We start from the raw sequence: 22,933 nt of genomic DNA on the forward strand, positions 1-22,933 counted from the left end.
ACTTAGGAAGAATAAAAAAGGTTTAAAATAGAGACTTCAAGAAAGGGGCACACAGTGAGTTTATTACTGAGATGAGGTAGGCTGGCTTAGTAGTGTCTTGGTCCCAGTTAAAGCTGATTAATTCAGGCTGTCAACAAACACCTGTTTATGAGCTAGAAATAGGCCACGAGAGAATGGTGAAAACCCACAAACATGGGCCTTTTGGGAGATATCATTCCAATATGAAAAAAAACAAAAACAAAAAACAACCAACCAATGAATTAAGTGAAATAATGAACCAGATGATAAAAACATTTTAAATATATTTTATATGTAACTGTGTTCAAAGAAACAAAAGAATCCAAGAACTTGGAAAATGGAAGGGTGGGGATGGAGGGCTCTATTTTCTATAGGACGGCGTATGCACAAAGAAAGGCTGAAAACACTTCAGGATAGAGATGGGGGTCTGTGTGACAGCTGAAGCAGCAAAGAACTTGAACTATTTAAAAAATCCAAAGATCAAAAAGCCTGGAGTCTGGATTGCCAGGGGGAGAGAGATGTCAGTTATGCTGGAAGTGTAGGCAGGAAATGGATCATAAAGAGATTGGATTTTCTTCTAAGTAAAAGGGGAGGCTTTTAAGATGATCATGAATTTCTTTTCTGGGATTAGAGGCAGACCCAAGTTTTATGAAATCAGAAACTTTTACAATGTTGAGGGGCCATCTTTAAAAAAGAATTCAAGGTCATGAATCTGTAATTCCTGTGATATTTCCAATGTTGCCACATGTCAGAAAAATGGGATGGAGTAGAAGTTGGAGTGACAGGGACAGTGGTAAAAATTGATGTGGCCAATAAGGCTTTTATTGCAAATTTTATAAAACTTATGACCTTGTGAACCCATTGGTAGGAATTCACCAGCATGGTAAGGCCTCTCAAAGTTGAATGAACAAAGGACAGTTTAGTGTTCTTTTCAAATAACTTCCCTCTACCATGTAGCAGAAAATTGCACAAAGATTGGCTGTTATCTGAGTTTATTGTCCTGGGCATTTTCTCCTTTGGGGAGAGGTTTCCAAAGAATTATTGTTGGGGTATCTGGATGGCTCAGCTGGTTGACCTGACTTCGGCTCAGGTCATGATCTCAGGATTGTGGGATCGAGCCCTGCATTGGGCTCCACACTCAGTGGGGAGTCTGCTTGTCCTTTTCTCTCCCCGACCCCCACCGTTCATGCTCTCTCTCAAATAAAATCTTAAAAAAAAAATAAAAGGATTATTATCATAAACCACTTAAGCCAAATGGTATTTCCAGCAATCTTAAATAAATGTACACTTAAAAAAATTCGTACTAGCATTTCCAAGTATCAGTGCCTGGATTTATGATTTTGACTTTTGGATAAAGATAAATATCTCTAATTCAGGGTATGCCCATTCAGACTCTTCTTTACATTACATTTTAAGAGTCACTATCTCTATATAACAGTTGGGAAATAGCCAACAGCCAAGACTTATCATTATCATTATTATTATTGTTGTTGTTTTTGGTGTTGTTTAAGGCAAACTTTTGCACAATGTGATACAACAGAAAGTGTATAAACAAAGATACGTACAAATAAAAGAATTGCTATGTAGAAGATTGAAATAGAATTTTAGGAGAGATTCCCTGTAGTTCTCGTCAAGTGTGACCTTCTCAACTAAGCTATAAAACTTAACATTAAAGCAAAAAAGCAAATTTGCAGAGTTATTTTTGGCATTACTTTTAAAAATAGTTGTCTTACATCTAATTTTATGATTATGTGTTAATACTTGACTTATAGATAGTATGAATATTCTTTTTAATATGATTCTAATTTTTAAATTTCAGTTTTTTAATTTTATAAGTTAGTTAGCAAGATAGGAGGATTCCTAATAAGAAAAATGCAGTTTTTGATAATACTTAGCAATGTCACAAATATCACAAATTTTAAGGAATAATTTTACACCTTTCTAATTTGAATCAGAACAATTAGCAATTTATTAACAGTTACTATAATTATAGGTAAAATAAGAATAGATAGTTGTATGTTGCATAAATATTCAGGACACCTAGAATATGACTATCCTTGAACACGTTTCTTCATTTTGTTTCATGTTTTAGTTTGATTTCTTCACTTACAAAGTATCGATTAAACTTTTTAAATGTTCCTCTAACTAAAATACATAGAAATGTTTCTCTTTAGAGTTCTAGGTCCCCAAATAATATTAAACAAAAATACCAATTTTTTTTAACAGATTTTATTTATTTATTTGACAGAGAGACGAGAGACAGCCAGCGAGAGAGGGAACACAAGTAGGGGGAGTGGGAGAGGAAGAAGCAGGCTCCCGGAAGAGCAGGGAGCCTGATGCGGAGCTCAATCCCAGGACCCTGGGATCACACCCTGAGCCAAAGGCAGATGCTTAACGACTGAGCCACCCAAAATACCAATTTTTATTTAAGTGTGTAATTTAAAAATTGTAGCATTAGTTGTTTTAATGTGAGACAATGCTTTTCTGTTTTGAGAGTCTGAAAAATATAACATTAAATTTTATAAATGTCAGTTTTAAAAAATCAGATCCATTATAGACAAACTGACTTTACAAATAAATTATTAGGACACATCTATTGCTGTTCAACACCTTAATATTTCTCAGAGTCCTTTGTGGATTTAGAAGGTATATAAAATCTAAAATGCAACAGTTTTCGAAGAAGAGAATTTATCTGAAGCCCCTCTGTATATGTAATACCTTGCCCTCCCCCCCCGTTATTATGTGACACATGTAAAATTTACTTTGGTAATGATTAATTATATATTCTTATTAATTTTTTTACCTTTTTTATAGGAAGAGAATGTGAGATTCCTTTATTAGAAAAACACCTAATTGTTGAGCCCAGAAAAGACAAATATAAAGTTGGAGACGTGTTGAAATTCTCCTGCAGACAAAGATTGACAAGAGTTGGACCAGATTCAGTTCAGTGTTACCACTTTGGATGGTCCCCTAATTTTCCAACATGTAAAGGTGAATATTTATCCTACAATTGCTGAAACAAGAATTAGAAATTAATCTCCAATTGTTTATTGAAATATGTGGAAGTATCCATAGATATTTGCAGGGTGTCTGACACCAAAGGGACTTTTGTTACTTTTCCTTTTGCCTACAATTCCGCCATTAGTATTGGACACTTTTAATAGCATTGGCCTTAACTCATTGATTGTGTCTAAACAATTTAAGCAACTTTTGGTCAAGTCCATTACATGTATGGCTTAATCAAAGTTAAAATATGTTGATCAAGTGCTTGTCTCTTGTCTCAGATGATGGTACTTTTAAAAAAAAGGTTTTGATAAAATGGTGCATGAAATATGAATATTAATATACTTATATAGCCATATTTACTAATTGGTTTGGATACATGTTTAGAATATCTAGATCATTGAACATGTTTTTTTGTTACTTTTTCCTACTTGTCTGAACTATACTTTCAAAACTGAATTTGGGGTTTTACCAAGGTATTTAGTCCACCCTTGAAGTTTCTTATGTTTATAGGATTGTAAGGTAGTCAGAAAATATTTTTTATGTCTTTATTTTTTTTATGTGTCATATCTAAGACATTTTGCAAATCTCAGTTCACGAAGATTTTCTCCTATGTTTTCTAAAGGTTTTAGGTTTTACATTTAAGGTCTATGCTCTACTTTTAGTTAATTTTTGTATATGAGATATGATAGAATCAAAGCTCTGATTTGATTTGTATATGGGTATCCAATTTTTCTACATCAATTTGTAGAAAAAACGGTCATTTCCCCTTGAATTGCCTTTTGCAGCTTTGTCAAAAATCAATTGTCCATATAGATGTGAGTCTATTTCTGAACTCCATTCTGTTTTTTGTCGTTGTCTTTATGCCCAAACCAAAGTTTCTTAATTACTGTTTTGTAATAAGTATTGAAACCACATAATGTTAACCCTTCAAACTTTTCTTCTTTTTCATTTTTTAAGCCATTCTAGGTTCTTTGCATTTCCATGTGAATATTACAATCAGTTTGTCAATTTCTACAAAAAAACCTGCAGTGATTTTGAATGGGGTAATATCACTGGGGAAAATTGGTATCTTAACAATATTAAATCTTCTGAACTGTATTTCTTCTTTTATTTGGGCCTTTAGATTATCTCTATGATGCTTTCTCATTTTTAGTTTATCAGTTTTGTACATCTTTAGCCAGATTTATGCCTATATATATATTGAATGTATTTTCAAGGTGTGGATATACTAATAGGCTAGTTCAATATAAGTAATAGAACTGGGAAATGAATCTGTTGTAAACCCCTCTTTTTTTTTTTTTACTGCTTAAGAATGCTATAAGAAATTATGTAATGAATAATAAAGTGATTAAAGAAAAAAAATCTCTCCATTTTAGTGGATTTTTAAGTTATAAAATAGACACTGTAACCATTATTTACACAGTATTTCTATTGCAGAGCTAGTAAGATCCTGTGGTACACCTCCTCAACTCCCCAGTGGGGAGGTTAAAAAAACAAACAAAGAAAATTATGAACACAATCAATTGGTGGAATATGTTTGCAACCCTGGATTTTTGATGAAGGGTCCTAATATAATTCAATGTGTTGATGGAGAATGGACAAGTTTGCCTATATGTATTGGTAATGTATAAAAATCATGAATATTCAAACTTGATTAAATCAACACTTTTTGTTTATATTCATTTAACCACATAAATTATTTTTTAAAGATAAGCATGTTTTTGTGAAATTTTTACAGAGGGCACTACATGTGGAGATATACCGGCACTTGATTATGGCTATGTTGTTGAGTCTTCTGCCCCTCCCTATCACCATGGAGATTCAGTGGAGTTCAATTGCAGAGAAACATTTACATTGATTGGACACAGATCAATTACATGTGCTGGAGGAATGTGGACCCAACTTCCTCAGTGCGTTGGTAAGAATAGCATTTCTTTTTTCTTAATTTAAAAAAAATTTTTAAAAGTGTTTTTTTTAAAGATTTTGTTTATTTATTTGAGAGAGAGTATGAGTGAGAGCACAAGCTGGGTGGAGGGGCAGAGGGCGAGAGAGCAGCAGACTCCCCACTGAGCAGGGAGCCCAACAAGGGCAGGGCGATCCCAGGACCCTGGGGTCATGACCTGAGCCCAAGGCAGACGTTTAACCAACTGAGCGACTCAGGTGCCCCAAATAGCATTTCTTGATATATATAGATATAATGATATTTTTGAAATTTAGAGATTATTTGTGAAAATGTGAGGTCTTAAATTATAATGAATTCAAACATTTGTTGTTTATAGTTCAATATGTATCTACAGAGGAAAAATATTAATTAGCAATTGAATTTATGAATTTTTCTGTCCCTGATGTACATTGTTTATAAGTGTGAAGCTAAATTTTACTTGCAGGTATATATATGACTAAACTATGAGCACCAATTACCAAGAAAATATAACTATCTTTACATAAATACCATTTTTGTTTTTATATGGCACTCTTTCTTTCAGGCCCTGGAAAACAAAGAAATGAAGTTGAGAAAATACCCATTTGCTCCACTCCCATAGGAATCTTGCCTCTCTCAAAGCTTCTAACAATAACGGTTGCTCAGCCTGTTTTGAATGCAGCACAAAGAAGTGCATGTGCTGGAGGGTGGGTGGATGCCTGTCAGGCTTTCTTGGACAGGAGCATAACTCGGTCAAGGGGGGCAGTTGAAGGTGGGCCAGGAAAAAAATTTCTGAATCATCCTGTCCTTAGAGGCCTAACCTGGAGAACCTTGGGTCTTTCACTTTTCCCTTTGAATGAGTACTTTCCAAGAGTTTTCCTGGGTTCTACATTCAAAGAGAGCCCTGGATGCCCAGTCTTACTTATTCATCTGATTTCTAGGCATTTATTAACCCAGGAGAAGATACAGGAGAGCAGAGGCTTGTACTTGTTTTGTTCACTGACGTATTCCCAGTACACAGAAGACTGGCTGACATAGAGGAGACATTTGATAGGAGTTTGTTAACCAGGTCAATACATTTCGTTGCTTATTAGCACAGTTTGCTCAACACATTCCTGTCAAAGGTACTGCCAGTCACCCCAAGACCAAACCTCATTTTTGTGCTCTTCTATCCCCACAAATGATCCCACCTCATTTCTTTCCTATGGGGGAAAAACCCAAGGTAATATCAGGCATGAAAACTCTCAGCGTTTCAGCATAACTTACACCAAAACATCTGCTTCAATGATTGCTCTCCCCCGGCCTCAGAGTTTGCCTTCTTAACATTAGTCTTCTACCTGTATTAAATTTAATAGAACCTTCTTGGCTAGCTTAAGTTTTGCTCCAGTTTTCCCCCTAAACATTTACTTTGTACCTCTACTCTTCCTTTCACTCTTCTCCATATGTTTATTTTCTTCTAATAAAGAAATCCTTTAAAAATTGGACATGACAGCAACCAACACCACTCTTCTTGATTATAGATCTTTCTTCAGTTACCCTGCCTTGAGGAATACCTTGTTTTATCTTGTTCAACACCCTGGACCCGTTCTAAAAATAGGACTAAGCCTTGAGCCTCTAGTTTGTTTTGAATTAGCCTCCTTTTTTTTTTTTTTAAGTTGCATTACAAAATCTTTACTTTTCTTTGGCCAGTTACTTGACTTTCCTCTGTTCATCCTTGCCTGACTCTGCATTTTAAACCATTGACAAATACTGGCAAAGACCTACAAAGAGATTTTATCAACTTCAAAAAGGACTCCCATTTTTATTGAATTATTGAAATATATCATATAAAAGCTTCTATAGTCCATAATTAACATATCGAAGCAAGCAATATGTTTATTATTATGGCATTATAATATTATTGGATTATAGGATGATCAGGTGTAAAAAAATTGCTTCTCAAAGATTCTAAGAGTATATACGGAAGACAGTTCATGTCTTTAAACAACAAATTTCTTTTTTTAGGTGGATTTTAATTTATATATATTTATTTATTTATAATTGACATGCAGCATTATGTTTTAGGTATACAAGGTAATGATTTGGTATTTGTATACATTGTGAAATGATCACAATAAGTCTAGTTAACGTCCATTACCATATATTTACAGAATTTTTTTTCTTGTGATGAGATCTTTAAAGGTCTACTTTTTTTTTTTTTTTTTGAGAGAAAGGAAGCATGTGTGTGAGCAGGGTTAGGGGAGGGGCAGCAGGAGACGGAGAGAGAGAATCTTGAGCAGGCTCTATGCCCAGCGTGAAGCCTGAGGCAGGGCTCGATCTCATGACCCTGAGATCATGACCTCAGCCAAAATCAAGAGTCAGAGGCTTAACTGACTGGGCCACGGTGTCCCTCAAGATCTACTTTCTTAGTAACTTAAAAATATGCAGCACAGTGTTGTTAACTATAGTCATTATGCTGTACATTACATCCCCACGACTTATTTATTTTATAACTGGGAGTTTGTATTTGACCCCCTTCACCCATTTCACCCACCACCACCTCCGGTAATTACCAGTTTGTTCTTTATATCCATGAGCTTTTGTTTTGTTTTTTTTAGATTCCACATATAAGTAAATGATATGGTATTTATTTGAATTATTTTCCTTATCATAATGCCCTAAGTTCCATCCATGTTGTTGTAAATGGATAGATTTTATTGTTTTTTATGGCTGAATAATATTCTATTGTATTTATATACCACCTCTTCTTTATCCATTCATGAGTTGATGGACATTTAGATTGCTTTCCTACCTTGGCTATTGTAAATAATGCTGCAATAAATATGGGGGTGCACATCTTTTCGAATTAGTGTTTTCATTTTTTTTTCAGATAAATACTTAGAAGTGAAATTGCTAGACCATATGGTAGTTCTATTTTAAATTTTTTTGGTGAACCTCCATACTGTTTTCCAAAGTGGTTATAACAATTTACATTCCCACCAGTAGTGCACAAGGGATCCATTTTCCCCACATCTTCATCAAAACTTGTTATTTCTTGTCTTTTTGATAATAGCCACAGGTGTGAGGCCATATCACATTGTGTGGTTTTGAGTTGCATTTCCCTGATGGTTAGAGGTGTTGAACATCTTTCCATGTGCCTGTTGGCCATTCGTATGTCTTGTTTGGGAAAATGTCTCTTCAGGGCACCTGGGTGGGTCAGTTGGTTAAGCATCTAACTCTTGATTTCAGCTCAGGTCATGATCTCAGAGTTGTGAGATCGAGCCCAGCGTCAGGCTACATGCTGGGCATGGAGCCTGCCTAAGATTCTTTCTCTCCCTCTCCCTCTGCCCCTCCCCTCCCCTGCTTGCACTCGTGCACATCATCTCTCTCTCTCTCTCTCTCTCAAAAAAAAAAAGGTCTCTTCAGGTCCTCCACCCATTTTTTAATCAGATTATTTAGTTTTCTTTGCTATTGAGTTATATGAGTTTCTTATATATTTTGGCTACTAATCCTCTTTATCAGATATCTGATTTGCAAATATTTTCTCCCATTCAGTAGGTCACCTTTTCATTACGATCGTTTCCTTTGCTGTGCAGAAGCTTTTTACTTTGATGTAGTCCCACTGGTTTATTTTTTGCTTCTGTTGCCTTTGGCTTGGGAGTCAGATCCAAAAAAAACATCATCAAGACTGATGTCAAGGAACTTACTATGTTTTCTTCCAGGAATTTTATGGTTTTAGGTCTTACATTTAAGTTTTTAACCCATTTTAAGTTGATTTTTGTATATGGTATAGTATAGTTGTCCAGTTTCATTCTTTTGCATATGGCTCCTCAGTTTTTCCAACATTGTTTATTGAAGAGACTGTCCTTTCCCCATTGTATATTCTTGGCTTTTTTGTCGTAAATTAACTGACCGTATATGTGGATTTTTTTCTGGGCTCCCTATTCTGTTACATTGATCTATGTGTCTGTTTGTACGCCAGTACCATATTGTTTTGGTTTATATAGGTTTGTTATATAATAGTTTGAAATCAGGGATTGTGATGGCTCTAGCATCTTCCTTTGTCAAGATTTCTTTGGCAATTCAGGGTCTTTTGTGGTTCCATGCAAATTTTAGGATTATTTTTACTATTTCTGTGTAAACACCCAATTTCTTATCCCAAGTACCTGTCTCTGTCTTTTGGTGATCATACAAAATATTTGCTTAAATATTCATATCCTATACATCTTAGATGTACTTTTAAAATTATATCACATTATCATTTTTGACAAAATGTATTTAAGTTGGCAATTTCATATATTCTATTTCCACAAATAATTGTTCTTATTTTAATATTTAAGATTATGGATTAAAAATAATATAGAGATGCTTGAAATAAGGAAGCAAATAATTGTGAACATTTGCACAGATTTCAAATATGGGCCCAAATTCAGTTATGTGATGACTATTCCCTATGTACATCATCAAAAAAAAAAAAAAAACCTTTTATGTTCTTCCATTCCACAAAGTGCAAAATGTCTTTATGATGGATATTTTCTCTGATATTTCAAAGACTGGATACAAGACTTACACTTATACATGCTAGCCCCTCTCATGCAGTATGATCAGGATGACTCAGTGGAATTTATGAGCATGAAGTCTAATTTCATTAGACTATGGCCTCTATACCTATTTTTATACTTTTTTAAAAATTTAAATTCAATTAACTAACATATAGTTATTATTAGCTTTAGAGGTAGAGTCAGTGATTCATCAGTCTTATTCAACACCCAGTGGTCTTTATATCATGTGCCCTCCTTAATGCCCATTACCCAGTTGTCCCGTCCCCCCACACCTCTCCCCTCCAGCAACTCTCAGTTTGTTTCCTATGATTTAAAAGTCTCTTATGGTTTGTCTTCCTCTTTGATTTTGTCTTGTTTTATTTTTCCCTCTCTTCTCCTATGATCCTCTGTTTTGTTTCTTAAATTCCACATATCAGTGAGATTATATGATAATTGTCTTTCTCTGATTGATGTATTTCACTTAGCATAATACCCTCTAGTTCTATCTGTGTCATTGCAAATGGCAAGATTTCATTTTTTTTGTTGGCCAAGTAGTATTCCATGATATTTATATCATATATATATATCACCTCTTCTTTATTCATTCATCTGTCGACAGACATCTAGGCTCTTTCCATAGTTTGGCTATCATGGACATTGGTGCTATAAACATTGGGGTGCAGATGCACTTTCAGATCACTACATTTGTATCTTTGGGGTAAATACCTAGTAGGCCAATTGCTGGGTTATAGGGTAGCTCTTTTTGAGGAACCTCCATACTGTTTTCCAGAGTGGCTGCACCAGCTTGCATTCCCACCAACAGTGTAAGAGTGTTCCCCTTTCTCCACATCCTCGCCAACATCTGTCATTTCCTGACTTGTTAATTTTAGCCATTCTGACTGGTGTGAGGTGGTATCTTGTGGTTTTGATTTGTATTTCCCTGATGCCAAGTGATGTGGAGCATTTTTTTCATGTGTCTGTTGGCCATTTGGATGTCTTTTTTGGAGAAATGTCTGTTCATGTCTTCTGACCATTTCTTGATTGGATTATTTGTTCTTTGGGTGATGAGTTTGATAAGTTCTTAAAGATTTTGGATACTAGCCCTTTATCTGATATGTCATTTGCAAATATCTTCTCCCATTCTGTAGGTTGTCTTTTGGTTTTTCAGCTGTTTCCTTTGCTATGCAAAAGCTTCTTATCTTGATGAAGTCCCAATAGTTCATTTTTGCCTTTGTTTCTCTTGCCTTTGGAGACCTGTCTAGAAAGAAGTTGCTGAGGCCCAGGTCAAAGAGGTTGCTGTCTGTGTTCTCCCCTAGGATTTTGATGGATTCCTGTCTCACATTGTGGTCTTTCATCCATTTTGAGTCTATTTTTGTGTATGGTGTAAGGAAATGGTCCAGTTCCATTCTTCTGCAAGTGGCTGACCAATTTTCCCTGCTCCACTTATTGAAGAGACTGTCTTTTTTCCATTGGATATTCTTTCCTGCTTTGTTGAAGACTAGTTGACCATAGAGTTGAGGGTCCATTTTTGGAGTCTGTATTCTGTTCCATTGATCTATGTGTCTGTTTTTGTGCCAGTACCATACTGTCTTGATGACAGCTTTGTAATAGACAGCTTGAAGTCTGGGATTGTGAAGCCTCCAGCTTTGGTTTTCTTTTTCAACATTCCTTTAGCTATTCAGGGACTTTTCTGGTTCTATACAAATTTTAAAATTGTTTGTTCCAGCTCTCTATAGCTATTTTTTATGTAGTAGTTGTTTTGATTTTTATAATTAGTCTTTTCAAGGGAATATTTTCATTTTACAGCAACCAATGAACTTAAGAAATGTGAAGTGTCACAGTTATTTGACTATGAGGTGGTTGAATTTGGTCATAACACCAACATAAGTTACAGATGTAAAGGAAGATCAGAACACAAACACTCAATCTGCATAAATGGAAGATGGGATCCTGAAATAGCCTGTACAAGTAAGCTCTTATTTATAATATTTTCAAGAATTTGATTTCTTTCTGACTTGTAAAGGAATGATCTTATGTCTTAAAAAATTAGCTATTCATTATTCAAATAATAAAACATAACTGAAACACTGCTTTTAAATATTGATTGTATCATGTGTATTAGCTATATAACAAACCACCTAGAAACTTGGTTGGAAATTAACATCTGGGCTGTAGGTGTACTCATTACTATTGCAAGGGCTTGTAACTCCTTTTATTACACACAAATGTGCCTATGCCCATACCTATGCCTATAACTAGTATGTATCTGTGTATCTATATATCCATTTACATATCTATCCATGTATATATTTATGTATGTATTATCTCTCTAATCATCTTTTTATTTATGTGTTTATCTGTCTTGAAACCTCTGCATCCTATTAACACTACCAATTCTAATTGAATAGCACAGGCTTTATATTCCAGTTTTCCACTTTTTGTATTTTGTCTCTCTCTTCTCTATCTGTAGGACACGTTATCTCACTATCTTCAATATTTTAACCAATTTTCTCAAGCCTAGAATACATAGAAAGTAGTGTCATACCAATAGGGAAATCCAATCTACTATCTACATTTCAACATATTTTTTAGTTCTTTTTTGACAGGAAATAAATATTTACATGCAATGAAGTACATGTGCTCTACATTAAATTCTAGAAGCTTTAGAGTTTTAGCATTTATATTTAGGTATATCATCCATCTTACTTTACTTTTTGAGTTTGGTGTAAAATAGGGGTTGATTTAAAAAATATAGATGCCAGTTGTTCTAGCAATATGTGTGGAAAAGACTTTGAAATGAAAATCAGTTAACTATGTAAATATTGACCTATTTCTAGACTCTATCAGCCCATGTATCCATTTTTCTATTCTTATTCCTGCCACATTGCTTTATAATAAGTCTTGTATTCTCCAATTATGTTCTTGCTTTTCAAAATTGTTTTACTTATTCTGGTCTTTTCATTTCCAAAAAATTTTCAAGGAAAGCTTATGAATTTCTATAAGGTATCTGCTTGTGTAATGAAATGGGTGGTTATAACAGAAATAACAGAATATATAACAGAAATAAAGAAAATACACAAAATAACAATGATAGCAGTACACATTGAAATCTATGGGACAGAGCAAAGGCAAAGATATCTATAGCTTTAAACCATGCATTCTAAGATAAGGAACAAAATAAAAAAATAGGAATTACCATCTAGAATTTAGAAAAGAACATAGACCCAAAGAACTTGGAAGGAATGAACAATTAAAGTATAAATTGATATAATGAGAAGCTAAAAAAAGCATAAACATCTGGTTTACAGAATAATAATTCAGCTTTTAGGGAAATCTGGTAAGTACATCAATTTCTGGCTAGGCTTATCAAGAGGAAGTATAAGTTTAGATTATTAGGACAAAAAATGGTTAAACATCAGACATAAAAGAGAATACATTGAAAAAAATATGCCAAGATACTTAAATAAAAGAAAAATATATTTTTAAAATATTTTATTTATTTATTTGAGAGAGTGAGAGAGAGAACACGATGCAGGGGGAGGGGCAGAGAGAGAGGGAGAAGCAGACTCCTTGCTGAGCAGGAAACCTGAGGTGGGGCTCCATCCCAAGACTCTGGGATCATGACCTGAGCCAAAGGCAGACACGTAACTGACTGAGCCACCCAGGCACTCCAAGTAAAAATATTTTTTATGAAATATACAATACTCATAGAAGATTTGACATTAGTAACATGAATGAAGTTTACTCAGATATTTCCCTGAACTGAATATAAAATGTGGACAACTGAAAGGACTTCGACAACTTCCCAGTATATACTCACAAAAACCTTAATGAAATAAAGATATGGTGTGACAGGAGAAAGCAAAATCAAGAAATCATAGAGAGTTCTAAAAGCTTCCAGGTATAGTCATCCAGAGTCCTTCCTCAGTTGACCAGGACATGCTTTGCCTTCAAATTATTAACTGCCCAGATATATCCAAGGTGTTTTATGGGAGTTCAGACAGTAGTTTACAGAGAAGTCTTTTATATCCCACTGGTCATGTTACTAAAGTCAGGCTGTCTAATCCATTGAACTGTTCATCAGTCTATATATCTTTAAACAGCGTGGGCAAGCTAGTAAATGATATCTCCAGGGAGTTTGGGATGTTAAGTAACATACTATAAATCACTAGTGAACATATTTCATTCTTATCTTGGCCAAGAATTTGTATCAGACCAATTGATAGTTAACTAAATGTAATTCTTCCTGTGGCTAATCACCTTCCTTTGGTAGAATATCCTGTGAAGGTTTTAATCCAATCCCAATACATTTGATTGTGGACATCTGTAAAAAAGATCTTGATAGCAGTCTTTATTGAGTGCCTGATACTGAGTGAGTAATTCAGCTAGAACATCCTAATGGTTAGAAATAATTAAAAGAGGTTTTATCTAAACTATGCAAGATTGATCACAGAAAGAATGAAAAGAAGAAAGTACAAAGAAAACCATGAGAATAAGCCAAACGCGATATACTAAAGTACTGTCCAAGCTGAAGAGTATAACATATTTAAACCCAGAATGCCATTATTAATGCGATCATTTATGATGCATCATTTTGAGTTTTCTGCTTAATTATCCTTCTGATATTTTTAACCTGTGATTTTTAAATCAAGAAATCTAATTTTAATATTTTTAGAGCTACAAATGCAGCCATGCCCACCTCCACCTCAGATTCCCAATGCTCAAGATATGACAACTACAGTGAATTACCAGGATGGAGAAAAAATATCTATTCTCTGTCAAGAAAATTATGTAATTCAGGATGCAGAAGAAATTGTGTGTAAAGGTGGAAGATGGCAGTCAATACCACGCTGTGTTGGTCAGTAGTGCATAATTTGCTTTCTGATGTTCTTTCAAATGAAGTTAACACTCCCCTGTGTTTTCTGTAAATGAACAAGAGGAAGACCTTCTCTATATTCCACTTTATCTTGAAACAGTAAATTACAATCTCAGTATACAAATCAATCAGCATTCTTTCACGGCTTCGGTGAAATGAACACAGACAAAAACTTTGGGTTACTACGTAGACATGAGATAAAATCTCCTTTTATGCCTATTTTACTCCCTATGATGAGCAAGACAAGAATGAAGGGGCATATTGAACAAGAGGATAGTAGCATAGATATTATGGAGACATATATGCTTGCAAGTTGCAAATATTTCAGTTTTAAATGATTTAATTTGTTCACATTGTCTTTATTTTAAAATCCCAAGTAGTGTTTGATTGTATTTTTCAATGTAAGCATTGTATTGGTGCTTGACTCTTTGATCTCTGTTCTTCATACAGAAAAGATTCCATGTTCTCAACCTCCTCATATAGAACATGGAATCATGAAAGCATCTGGTTCTTCAGAAGAAAGGAAAGAAACATTTAATCCCAGGCTTTATGCACATGGCACTAAATTAAGTTATATTTGTGAAGATGGTTTCAGGTTATCTGGAGAAGACGGGATAACGTGCTACATGGGAAAATGGAGTTCTCCACCTCAGTGTGTAGGTGAGGACAATATGCAAACTAAAATTCTATTTTCAGTGCAATTCATTGAAAATAATCAGTTGTCATCAAAGTCATGATACAGAATCCTTTAGGTTTCTAAATATATGAAATCACTTATATCTAAGTATTTAAAAATCATTTATGTTTATGCATTTTACCAAACTCAATTTTTGTATAATCAAATCAATCCTATTTTTGTTCATTTTATTATTCATTATAGGGTCACTTTTAATTATGGCATTTAAAAAATTAAAACTAAAGTCACAGTAACACTAAACCTCCCTATTCGTATAAGTTTACCTAGTCACATTCAGTTTATGTGAGTTGTAGTGCCCGCTTTGCCAGGAGGTTTTTAAAAAAAATTTCTTGTTTTTTGGGGCACCTGGGTGGCGCAGTCGTTAAGTGTCTGCCTTCGGCTCAGGGCGTGATCCCGGTGTTCTGGGATCGAGCCCCCCATCTGGCTCCTCCGCTAGGAGCCTGCTTCTTCCTCTCCCACTCCCCCTGCTTGTGTTCCCTCTCTCGCTGGCTGTCTCTCAAATAAATAAATAAAATCTTAAAAAAAAAAACACATACAAAGGCAAAATGGATCTTTGAAAACAAAATTCTTGTTTTTCCTACAGTGTTCCTTCTGACTTCTTACAATATGTGGTACTTTTAAGATGATTAATTCTCAGTGTTTTTCCTTTTATTATTCATTATTGGTTTGAGAAGCATTGAAAGTCTCTTTGCTAGATATGTCGACATTTTTAGTTTCAAGTTCTTGCTCAGGTTGGCAGCTGGACACACACACAGAACGATGGTTTTAGGAAGCATCTGTGCACCTGCTCTGTGATAATGACCGTAGCTCCTATGTGATCATATCTTTTTAAATAACACTACAAAATATGGCAACTGGCACATAAAATTAAATTTCAGAGTTTGTGAAACATGGAGTAATTTTTTTCATTTTTTAAAGGACTTCCGGGTTACCCACCATATTTGATGATGCACGTTATTCTACCTCATACATTACCTAGTTACCAGTATGGAATGAGAAGTCACTTACAGCCGTGCCGAAGGTTTTGGGATTAATGGATCTGCATTTATTAAATGTTTAGGAGGAAAATGGTCCCACCCACCAGAATGCATAAGTATAGTGCCTTTAATTTGACCCTAAGGCTGATGAATATCCTCTACTCAGAGCATAAATGGTACAACTATGAAACTAAATAATACTAGACTTTAACAAGGTATCTCCAGAAAGTTCTGGATTCTGGTAGAGAATTAATAGCCCTAATAATAAAAGGTTAGTGACATGAACCAAATTATTTCACTTTCCTGTCAGCTTGTGTGCACTTAGGACAACTTCTGTTACACATTCTCAGACTTCTATTCTCTGTTCTTATATCACATCATTGTTTAATGTACTGTTAGCCTGTCAGTTATCTCCTTATATGTATATCATTTTCTAAGATATTTGACATAATTAAAGGCAGCAGATTTTGGCAGAAGCAAGAATGAGAAATACATGCATAATGCAGGTGGCCTGTATGGGCAAAAAAGAATGCAAATGTAGGTAGTATGGTCTCAAGCATTACACATGTCCATATTTCTCTAGGCTTTTTATATCAGCATCCCCCTGTTATACTTTAGATAAACAGAACCATTCACTAAACTCTACACCTGAAACCAATATTACTCTATACGTTAGCTAACTAAAATTTAAAGAAAAACTTTAAAAAGAAAACCAAGAAGAACCAACCATTCAATGTAATTAAGTCAAGACTTCTAACATATTTTTTTCAAGTTATAAGAAAAATTTTGTACGGTATTCATTGGTTTGATATGTACCAATTGTTATAGATTATAGTTATTGGCTATTATGTGTTTTTAAAGATTTACTGAACAAGTGCCTATTCTTTTTCCTTCAGAAATAAATGTATTGTTCTAGTTTACCTGACTTTGGTGATGCCATACTCATAGGCCCAAAGAAGGAATCATATAGATCAGGGGAAAAAGTGACTTACAAATGTCCAGAATATTACCAGTTGGATGAATCCAATATTGTACAGTGTATTAAGAGCCACTGGATAGGAAGGCCAATATGCAGAGGTGCCTCAATGAAATCTATTTGTTAAAGTGTCTTAAGAATATAACATAGCACTGGGTGTTATACGCAACTAATGAATCATCGAACTGTACATCAAAAACCAGGGATGTACTGTATGGTGAATAACATAATATAATAAAAATATTATTATAAAAAAAGATACATAAAAAAGGACTATAACATAGAATTGCCTTTAGCATCATTAAAAAATAGACATAGATTATTTTTTTTAAGGCCAGAACACAGGTTTATGCCTTAACACAAAGGGATAAAATTGTGTACTCACTGGGTAATCTTATAACCCAATGGTTCTTAGAGTGTGGTCTCTGGAATAGCCACATCAGCCTCTTTTGGGAAATTGATAGAAATGCAAATGCAAATTTGATGATTGTAAGCCAAATTCTGATGTCAAATAATATTTTTATTATGATTTATTGTGGTTTATAAATTGATTTTGAATTTATATGATGTGCAATATTGATTTTACTAAACTCAAAGGGAAATGTCCAGAAAAATATTTTCAAAGAAGCTTAAATTTTATAAAAATATTGCTTTATCTCCTTTTCTGCAATCTTACATCTAAATTTCTTAAAATTAACAGTGTTCCATGGAAGATTAACTATTGATTTTAAGTCCCCCTTGAAATATATTTGGAATCTCACTTGTTGATTTACTACTCAAAATGATCATTACATTAGAGATACTACTTTTTTCTGTCTCAGATGTTTCCTGTGTGAATCCGCCCAGAGTGAAAAACGCTATTATATTAGACGAGATGCCTAGGTATCTACCTGGTCAGAGAGTACGTTATGAAGGCATCAAAATTCAATTTTTCCCCCCAGACTGAACTAGGTAATGTAGTGTTTGTTTCATGAAATATTTGACCAGATTAAAAGAACAGTTGGAATCATGGAAAATTCCCTATCTTAAGCATTAAGACACTCAGTTATTTCCTGAGGAACAAATGTATTAAAGCTAACTTAAGTACATTTGACAACCTATGAAATTCCACTTTGAGACATGGAATAGGCAGCTGGGGTGTGATCATAGAAGGTGATATAAATTTGGGCTTCTTCAGCATGTGGATTATATTTCAAGGTAGCTTACTACCTGAGTTTATCCCAGGGATTAGTGAATACAGGGAAAATAAAGTCCGAGTATTTGGTCACAGAACTCTCTAGTATTTAGAGTTCAGGAAATAAAGGGAGCCAACAAGGGTGAGATTATATTAGCCCCTTGTAGTATTTCAAATCAACTTTTGCCTGGCATATATATTTTCCAGTCTTTTACTTTGAGCCCACCTGTGTTTTCATGTTTGAAGTGAGTTTCTTTTATAGTTGAGTCTTGTTTATGTGTCCACCCTGTCATTTCCACTCTTTTAACTGAAGTATTTAAACCATTTATGCAGGGATGCCTGGGTAGCTCAGTTGATTAAGTGTCTACTTTCAGCTCAGGTCATGATCTCAGGGTCCTGGGATCGAGTCCCTTGTCAGGCTCCTTGCTCAGTGGGAAGCCTCCTTCTCCCTCTGCCTCTGCCTGCAGCTCGTGCTCGCTCACTCTCTCTCTGACAAATAAATAAAATCTTAAAACCCCAAATATTTACACATAAAGTAATTATTGATAGAGTAGGAGCTGTGTAAGATTATTTATGTGTGTTTCCTCTGTTTCTCATTCCTGCTTTCTTGCCTTCCCTGTGGATTTTTGGAACATTTTAAAATTATTTTATTTTGATATATCTATATTGTTTTTAAACAGATCTCGTTGTATAGTTTTGTTAGTGTTGCTGGTGGTATGAAGATGCACATATATAGCTTATCGGTCCCCCTGGTATTGACATTTTACTGCATCAAGTGAAATGTGGGAATCTTACTTCCATTTAGGTCCATTTACTCTCCCCACATTTGTAACATAAAGCTCTTAGGTATTTTCTCTACATATAATGAGCACCACAGTAAATTATATAATTTTACAAAATATCAAACATAACAAACTCATTAGGAAAAAGATCGTGTATTACATTTACCCCTATTTTTATTAATTCTATTGGGTTTTTTTCTTCCTTCCTGAAGTCTCCATCCTTGTTATCTTTTCCTTTTAACTTGAAGAATTCCTTGAGCAATTCTTTAAGGACAGGTCTGCTGCAGACAAAGTCTCTGTTTTCCTTTGTCTCTGAATGTCTTCATTTCACCCTTAGATCCTACAGGATAGTATCTCTGCATATAGAATTTGGGGGTGACAGTTCTCGTCTTCCAGCACTTGGGAGGTGTTGTCACTTCTTTCTGGCTCCATGGTGACAGATGAGAACCCCACCAATATTGGAATCCTCTTTCCCCTATAGGTTTGCATAATTTCTATCTAGCTGCTTTTAAAAAATTTATTAATGATTTTATTTATTTATTTGACAGAGAGAGAGAGACAGTGAGAGAGGGAACACAAGCAGGGAGAGAGGGATAGGGAGAGGGAGAAGCAGGTTCTCCACTGAGCAGGGAGCCCCATGTGGGGCTCGATCCCAGGACCCTGGGATCGTGACCTGAGCCGAAGGCAGACGCTTAACGACTGAGCCACCCGGCTGCCCCTAGCTGCTTTTGATATATATTTTTTTTCCTTTTCTCGGTAGTTTTCAGCAGTTTGATTACAATGTATCTTAGCACAACTTTTTTAGGTTTATCCTGTTCAGCCTTTTTAATGTGTAGATTTATGTCTTATGTCCAATTTGGGAAATTTTCAGCCATTATTTTTGGAAGTTGTTTTATTGTTTTAATCTCCAACCTCTTTGTTTTCTCTTTCTGTGTACCCAGTCTTTTGCTATCTTCCCACAGGTCCTTGAAGCTCTGTCTACTTTTTGTTGTTGTTTTCAGTCTATTTTCAAAGTAAATAATCTGTATTCTATATTTGTTTGTGTATCCTTCCGTCATCTGAGATCTATAATTGAGCCATCCAGTAGGCTTCTAAAACTTTTTATTATTATATTTTTCAGTTCTATACTTCCCATTGGATTTTAAAAAACCATTGTCAAATAATTCCAATATCTGTGTCATCTTAGTGTGGTCTTCTGTTGATTATCTTTCCCTTTTTAGATATTTCTGGTCCTTGGCATGACAAATGATTTTCAATTATATTCTGGACATTTTGGGTATTGTGTTTTAAGACTTTGGATTTTATTGAAGTCTTTTATTTATCAGGCTCCTATTACTACCATGCAGGGTGTAAGTCTGGGCTCCTCACTTGGCCTCTGCGATCAAGGTGGGGAGAGGGGTGGTCCTAGGTTTCTTTTATGATATTTTTCTGAGGTAATTTAAGTATTGTAAGAAAATGTTTGTTTTGTTAGGTTACTCCTCTCCTGAGCCTTTGTCTAAAGAGACAAAAGAAATTCTTGGGAACTTTTTCTTTTTTTTGCCTGAATTTGATATCATTTCTGGGTTACAGTCTTCTTCAGTGCCTAGTCCAGGATTCATAGAAAGCAAGATGAAAAACCAAATAACTCACTACAGTATGAGTCCTTAAATTCTGGGGTCCTGGAAACATTGACTTCTTGTCTCCATCTTTCATAGTCTCTTATGGTGGGTTTTTGCAATATGTTCAGGATTTTTAGTTATAATTAGCAGAAGGGATAAACAGAAATGTTTCTACCTCATCATGTCCAGAATAGGAGCCACCAATTCCCTTTCACATTATACAAATGTGTAGTTCTTTGACTTTTATTAACGAAGTAGATGTTTCTTTTGTAATAAAAGTGAAAATCAATAAACAATGACTAGAGATCCAATAGACGCTGTGTATGTTGTATATAGCAAGTCTCTTTGTTTATATTAGCGATCCATCTATCCAGCATTTATTCATTAAGAAAAACATTTTAATATCACAATACTGCAAAGCAGATGTATTTGTTAATGCTTCTGTGTGCTTTCATGTGTGATAAATAGGGCTTAAATGTGTGCTTTTCAGTTTCTGTGATTTAAATTTCTTTAATGAGTCATTTATGTGAGCAGATATTACAAGTGTTGGCATTAAGTATCATACTATATTTTTATTGCTTTAACCTGTTTTTCTTTGGCCTTTCAATAAATCAAATAATGTCTTTTAAACTCTAAAGGAAAATGTGGGCCCCCTCCACCTATCGACAATGGAGACATTACCTCATTCCCATTACCAGCTTACGCTCCAGGATCATCAGTTGAGTACCGATGCCAGGCCTTCTATGAACTTCAGGGAAATAGGAATGTAATATGTAGTAATGGACAGTGGTCAGAACCACCGAAGTGCTTAGGTAAATATTTTAATGTTCTCATGGATAGTGGGAAAATCAGTGTAGTGAATACGATGTTTTGCTATTTATAATAGAATTTTCATGGATTAAGAGTCATTCTGTTGAATTCTTAGCTATCAAATATCAGTATGTGAGGAAATAAAGTTTAAAAAATTATTGTTTAGGAAGCAAAATATTCTTTAATTCATAATTTAATTCATAATTGACATTATGAATCTTTGATTATAATGCTTAATTATTGCAGACTAAACATAGTACCTCATTTTTACATCATTCATTGCTTAAAATGATTTAAACATACCCAACAGATTTTCAATCAGTTGGTTTAGAAAAGATTTTGAGAATGAAGTCTTGAACAGTGTGGAAGATTCCACTTGAAAGTCCAAAAGTCTGGGGAAAATGCTGATTTACTACTTAATGTTTTTTGTTAAATTTTTGTACTTTCAGATTCATGTGTGCTATCCAAAGAAATCATGAGAATATCTAACATACGGTTACGCTGGGGTAATGAGAAACAAATTTCTGCAAGAATGGGAGATATTGTTGAATTTACATGTATGTATGGATATCGTAAAAAGACACCACAACATACATTCCGAGTAACCTGTCGGGAAGGGAAATTGGCATATCCTGTTTGTGGATAAAACAATGGTTAAAATGCTGTCCTAAAATATGTACATTTATTCATCAAAGGGTACAAACTTCAGTTATAAGATGATTAAATTCTGGGAGTTTAACGTACAACATGATGGTTTTAGTTAACAAAACTGTGTTATATATTTGAAAGTTGTTAAGAGAGTAGACCATAAATGTTCTCACCACACAAAATGGTAATTATGTGAAGTGATAGAAGTGTTAATTAATCTTATGATAATCATTTAGCACTGTATATGTGTATCAAATCATCATGTTGTACAACTTGAGTTTACAGAATGTTATTTGTCAATTATATCTTAATAAAGTTGGAAAAATATTACATTAAAATATTTAATGAATAATAAAAAGAATAAAAATAAATCAGTTTTTCCCTTGATAGTTTAGACCATTGGTACTCTAGCAGATAATTATTGAAATGGATGTATGCTTAGAGCATGCATTTACAGGATATTATACTCTCATTTGAATCTATTTGATATTTTTATTTTTTAATTTTTTTTTATTATTATGTTCAATTAGCCAGCATATAGTACATCAGTAGTTTTCAATGTGGTGTTCAGTGATTCATTAGTTGTGTATAACACGCAGTGCTCATCACCACATGTGCCTTCCTTAATACCCATTACCCAGCTACCCCCCAAGCTCCACCCTTTTGTAACCCTCAGTTTGGTTCCCAGAGTCCAGAGTATCCCATGGTTTGTCTCCCTCTCTGATTTCTTCCCATTCAATTTTCCCTCCCTTCCTGTGGTTCTCTGTGCTATTCCTTATGTACCATATATGAGTGAAACCATATGATAATTGTCTTTCTTTGCTTGACTTATTTCACTTAGCATAATCCCCTCCAGTTCCATCCATGTTGATGCAATGGTGGGTATTCATCCTTTCTGATGGCTGAGTAATATTCCACTGTATATATGGA

General features: G+C 34.5%; 1 protein-coding gene across 2 annotated transcripts in view; it reads left to right on the forward strand.

The window, feature by feature from the left end:
* Positions 1–22,374, forward strand: part of LOC113262764 (complement factor H-like) — a 38,228-nt gene extending 15,854 nt beyond the window's left edge. The window contains exons 3-10 of one of the 2 annotated variants that reach the window (XM_026509250.4): positions 2,833–3,009; positions 4,462–4,644; positions 4,763–4,942; positions 11,272–11,433; positions 14,141–14,323; positions 14,792–15,001; positions 21,184–21,357; positions 21,805–22,374. In XM_026509250.4, coding sequence (XP_026365035.3) covers positions 2,833–3,009; positions 4,462–4,644; positions 4,763–4,942; positions 11,272–11,433; positions 14,141–14,323; positions 14,792–15,001; positions 21,184–21,357; positions 21,805–22,001 — 1,466 coding nt within the window. In that variant the 3' untranslated portion in view covers positions 22,002–22,374. Of the gene's footprint in view, positions 1–2,832; positions 3,010–4,461; positions 4,645–4,762; positions 4,943–11,271; positions 11,434–14,140; positions 14,324–14,791; positions 15,002–15,956; positions 17,554–21,183; positions 21,358–21,804 lie in introns of those variants that run through there. The other variant, XM_044387885.3, reaches the window with a different exon arrangement.
* Positions 22,375–22,933: the final 559 nt, after the last annotated feature.

The sequence above is a fragment of the Ursus arctos genome, unplaced genomic scaffold (genome assembly GCF_023065955.2).
Source record: "Ursus arctos isolate Adak ecotype North America unplaced genomic scaffold, UrsArc2.0 scaffold_2, whole genome shotgun sequence".
In the NCBI taxonomy this organism is placed as follows: domain Eukaryota; kingdom Metazoa; phylum Chordata; class Mammalia; order Carnivora; family Ursidae; genus Ursus; species Ursus arctos.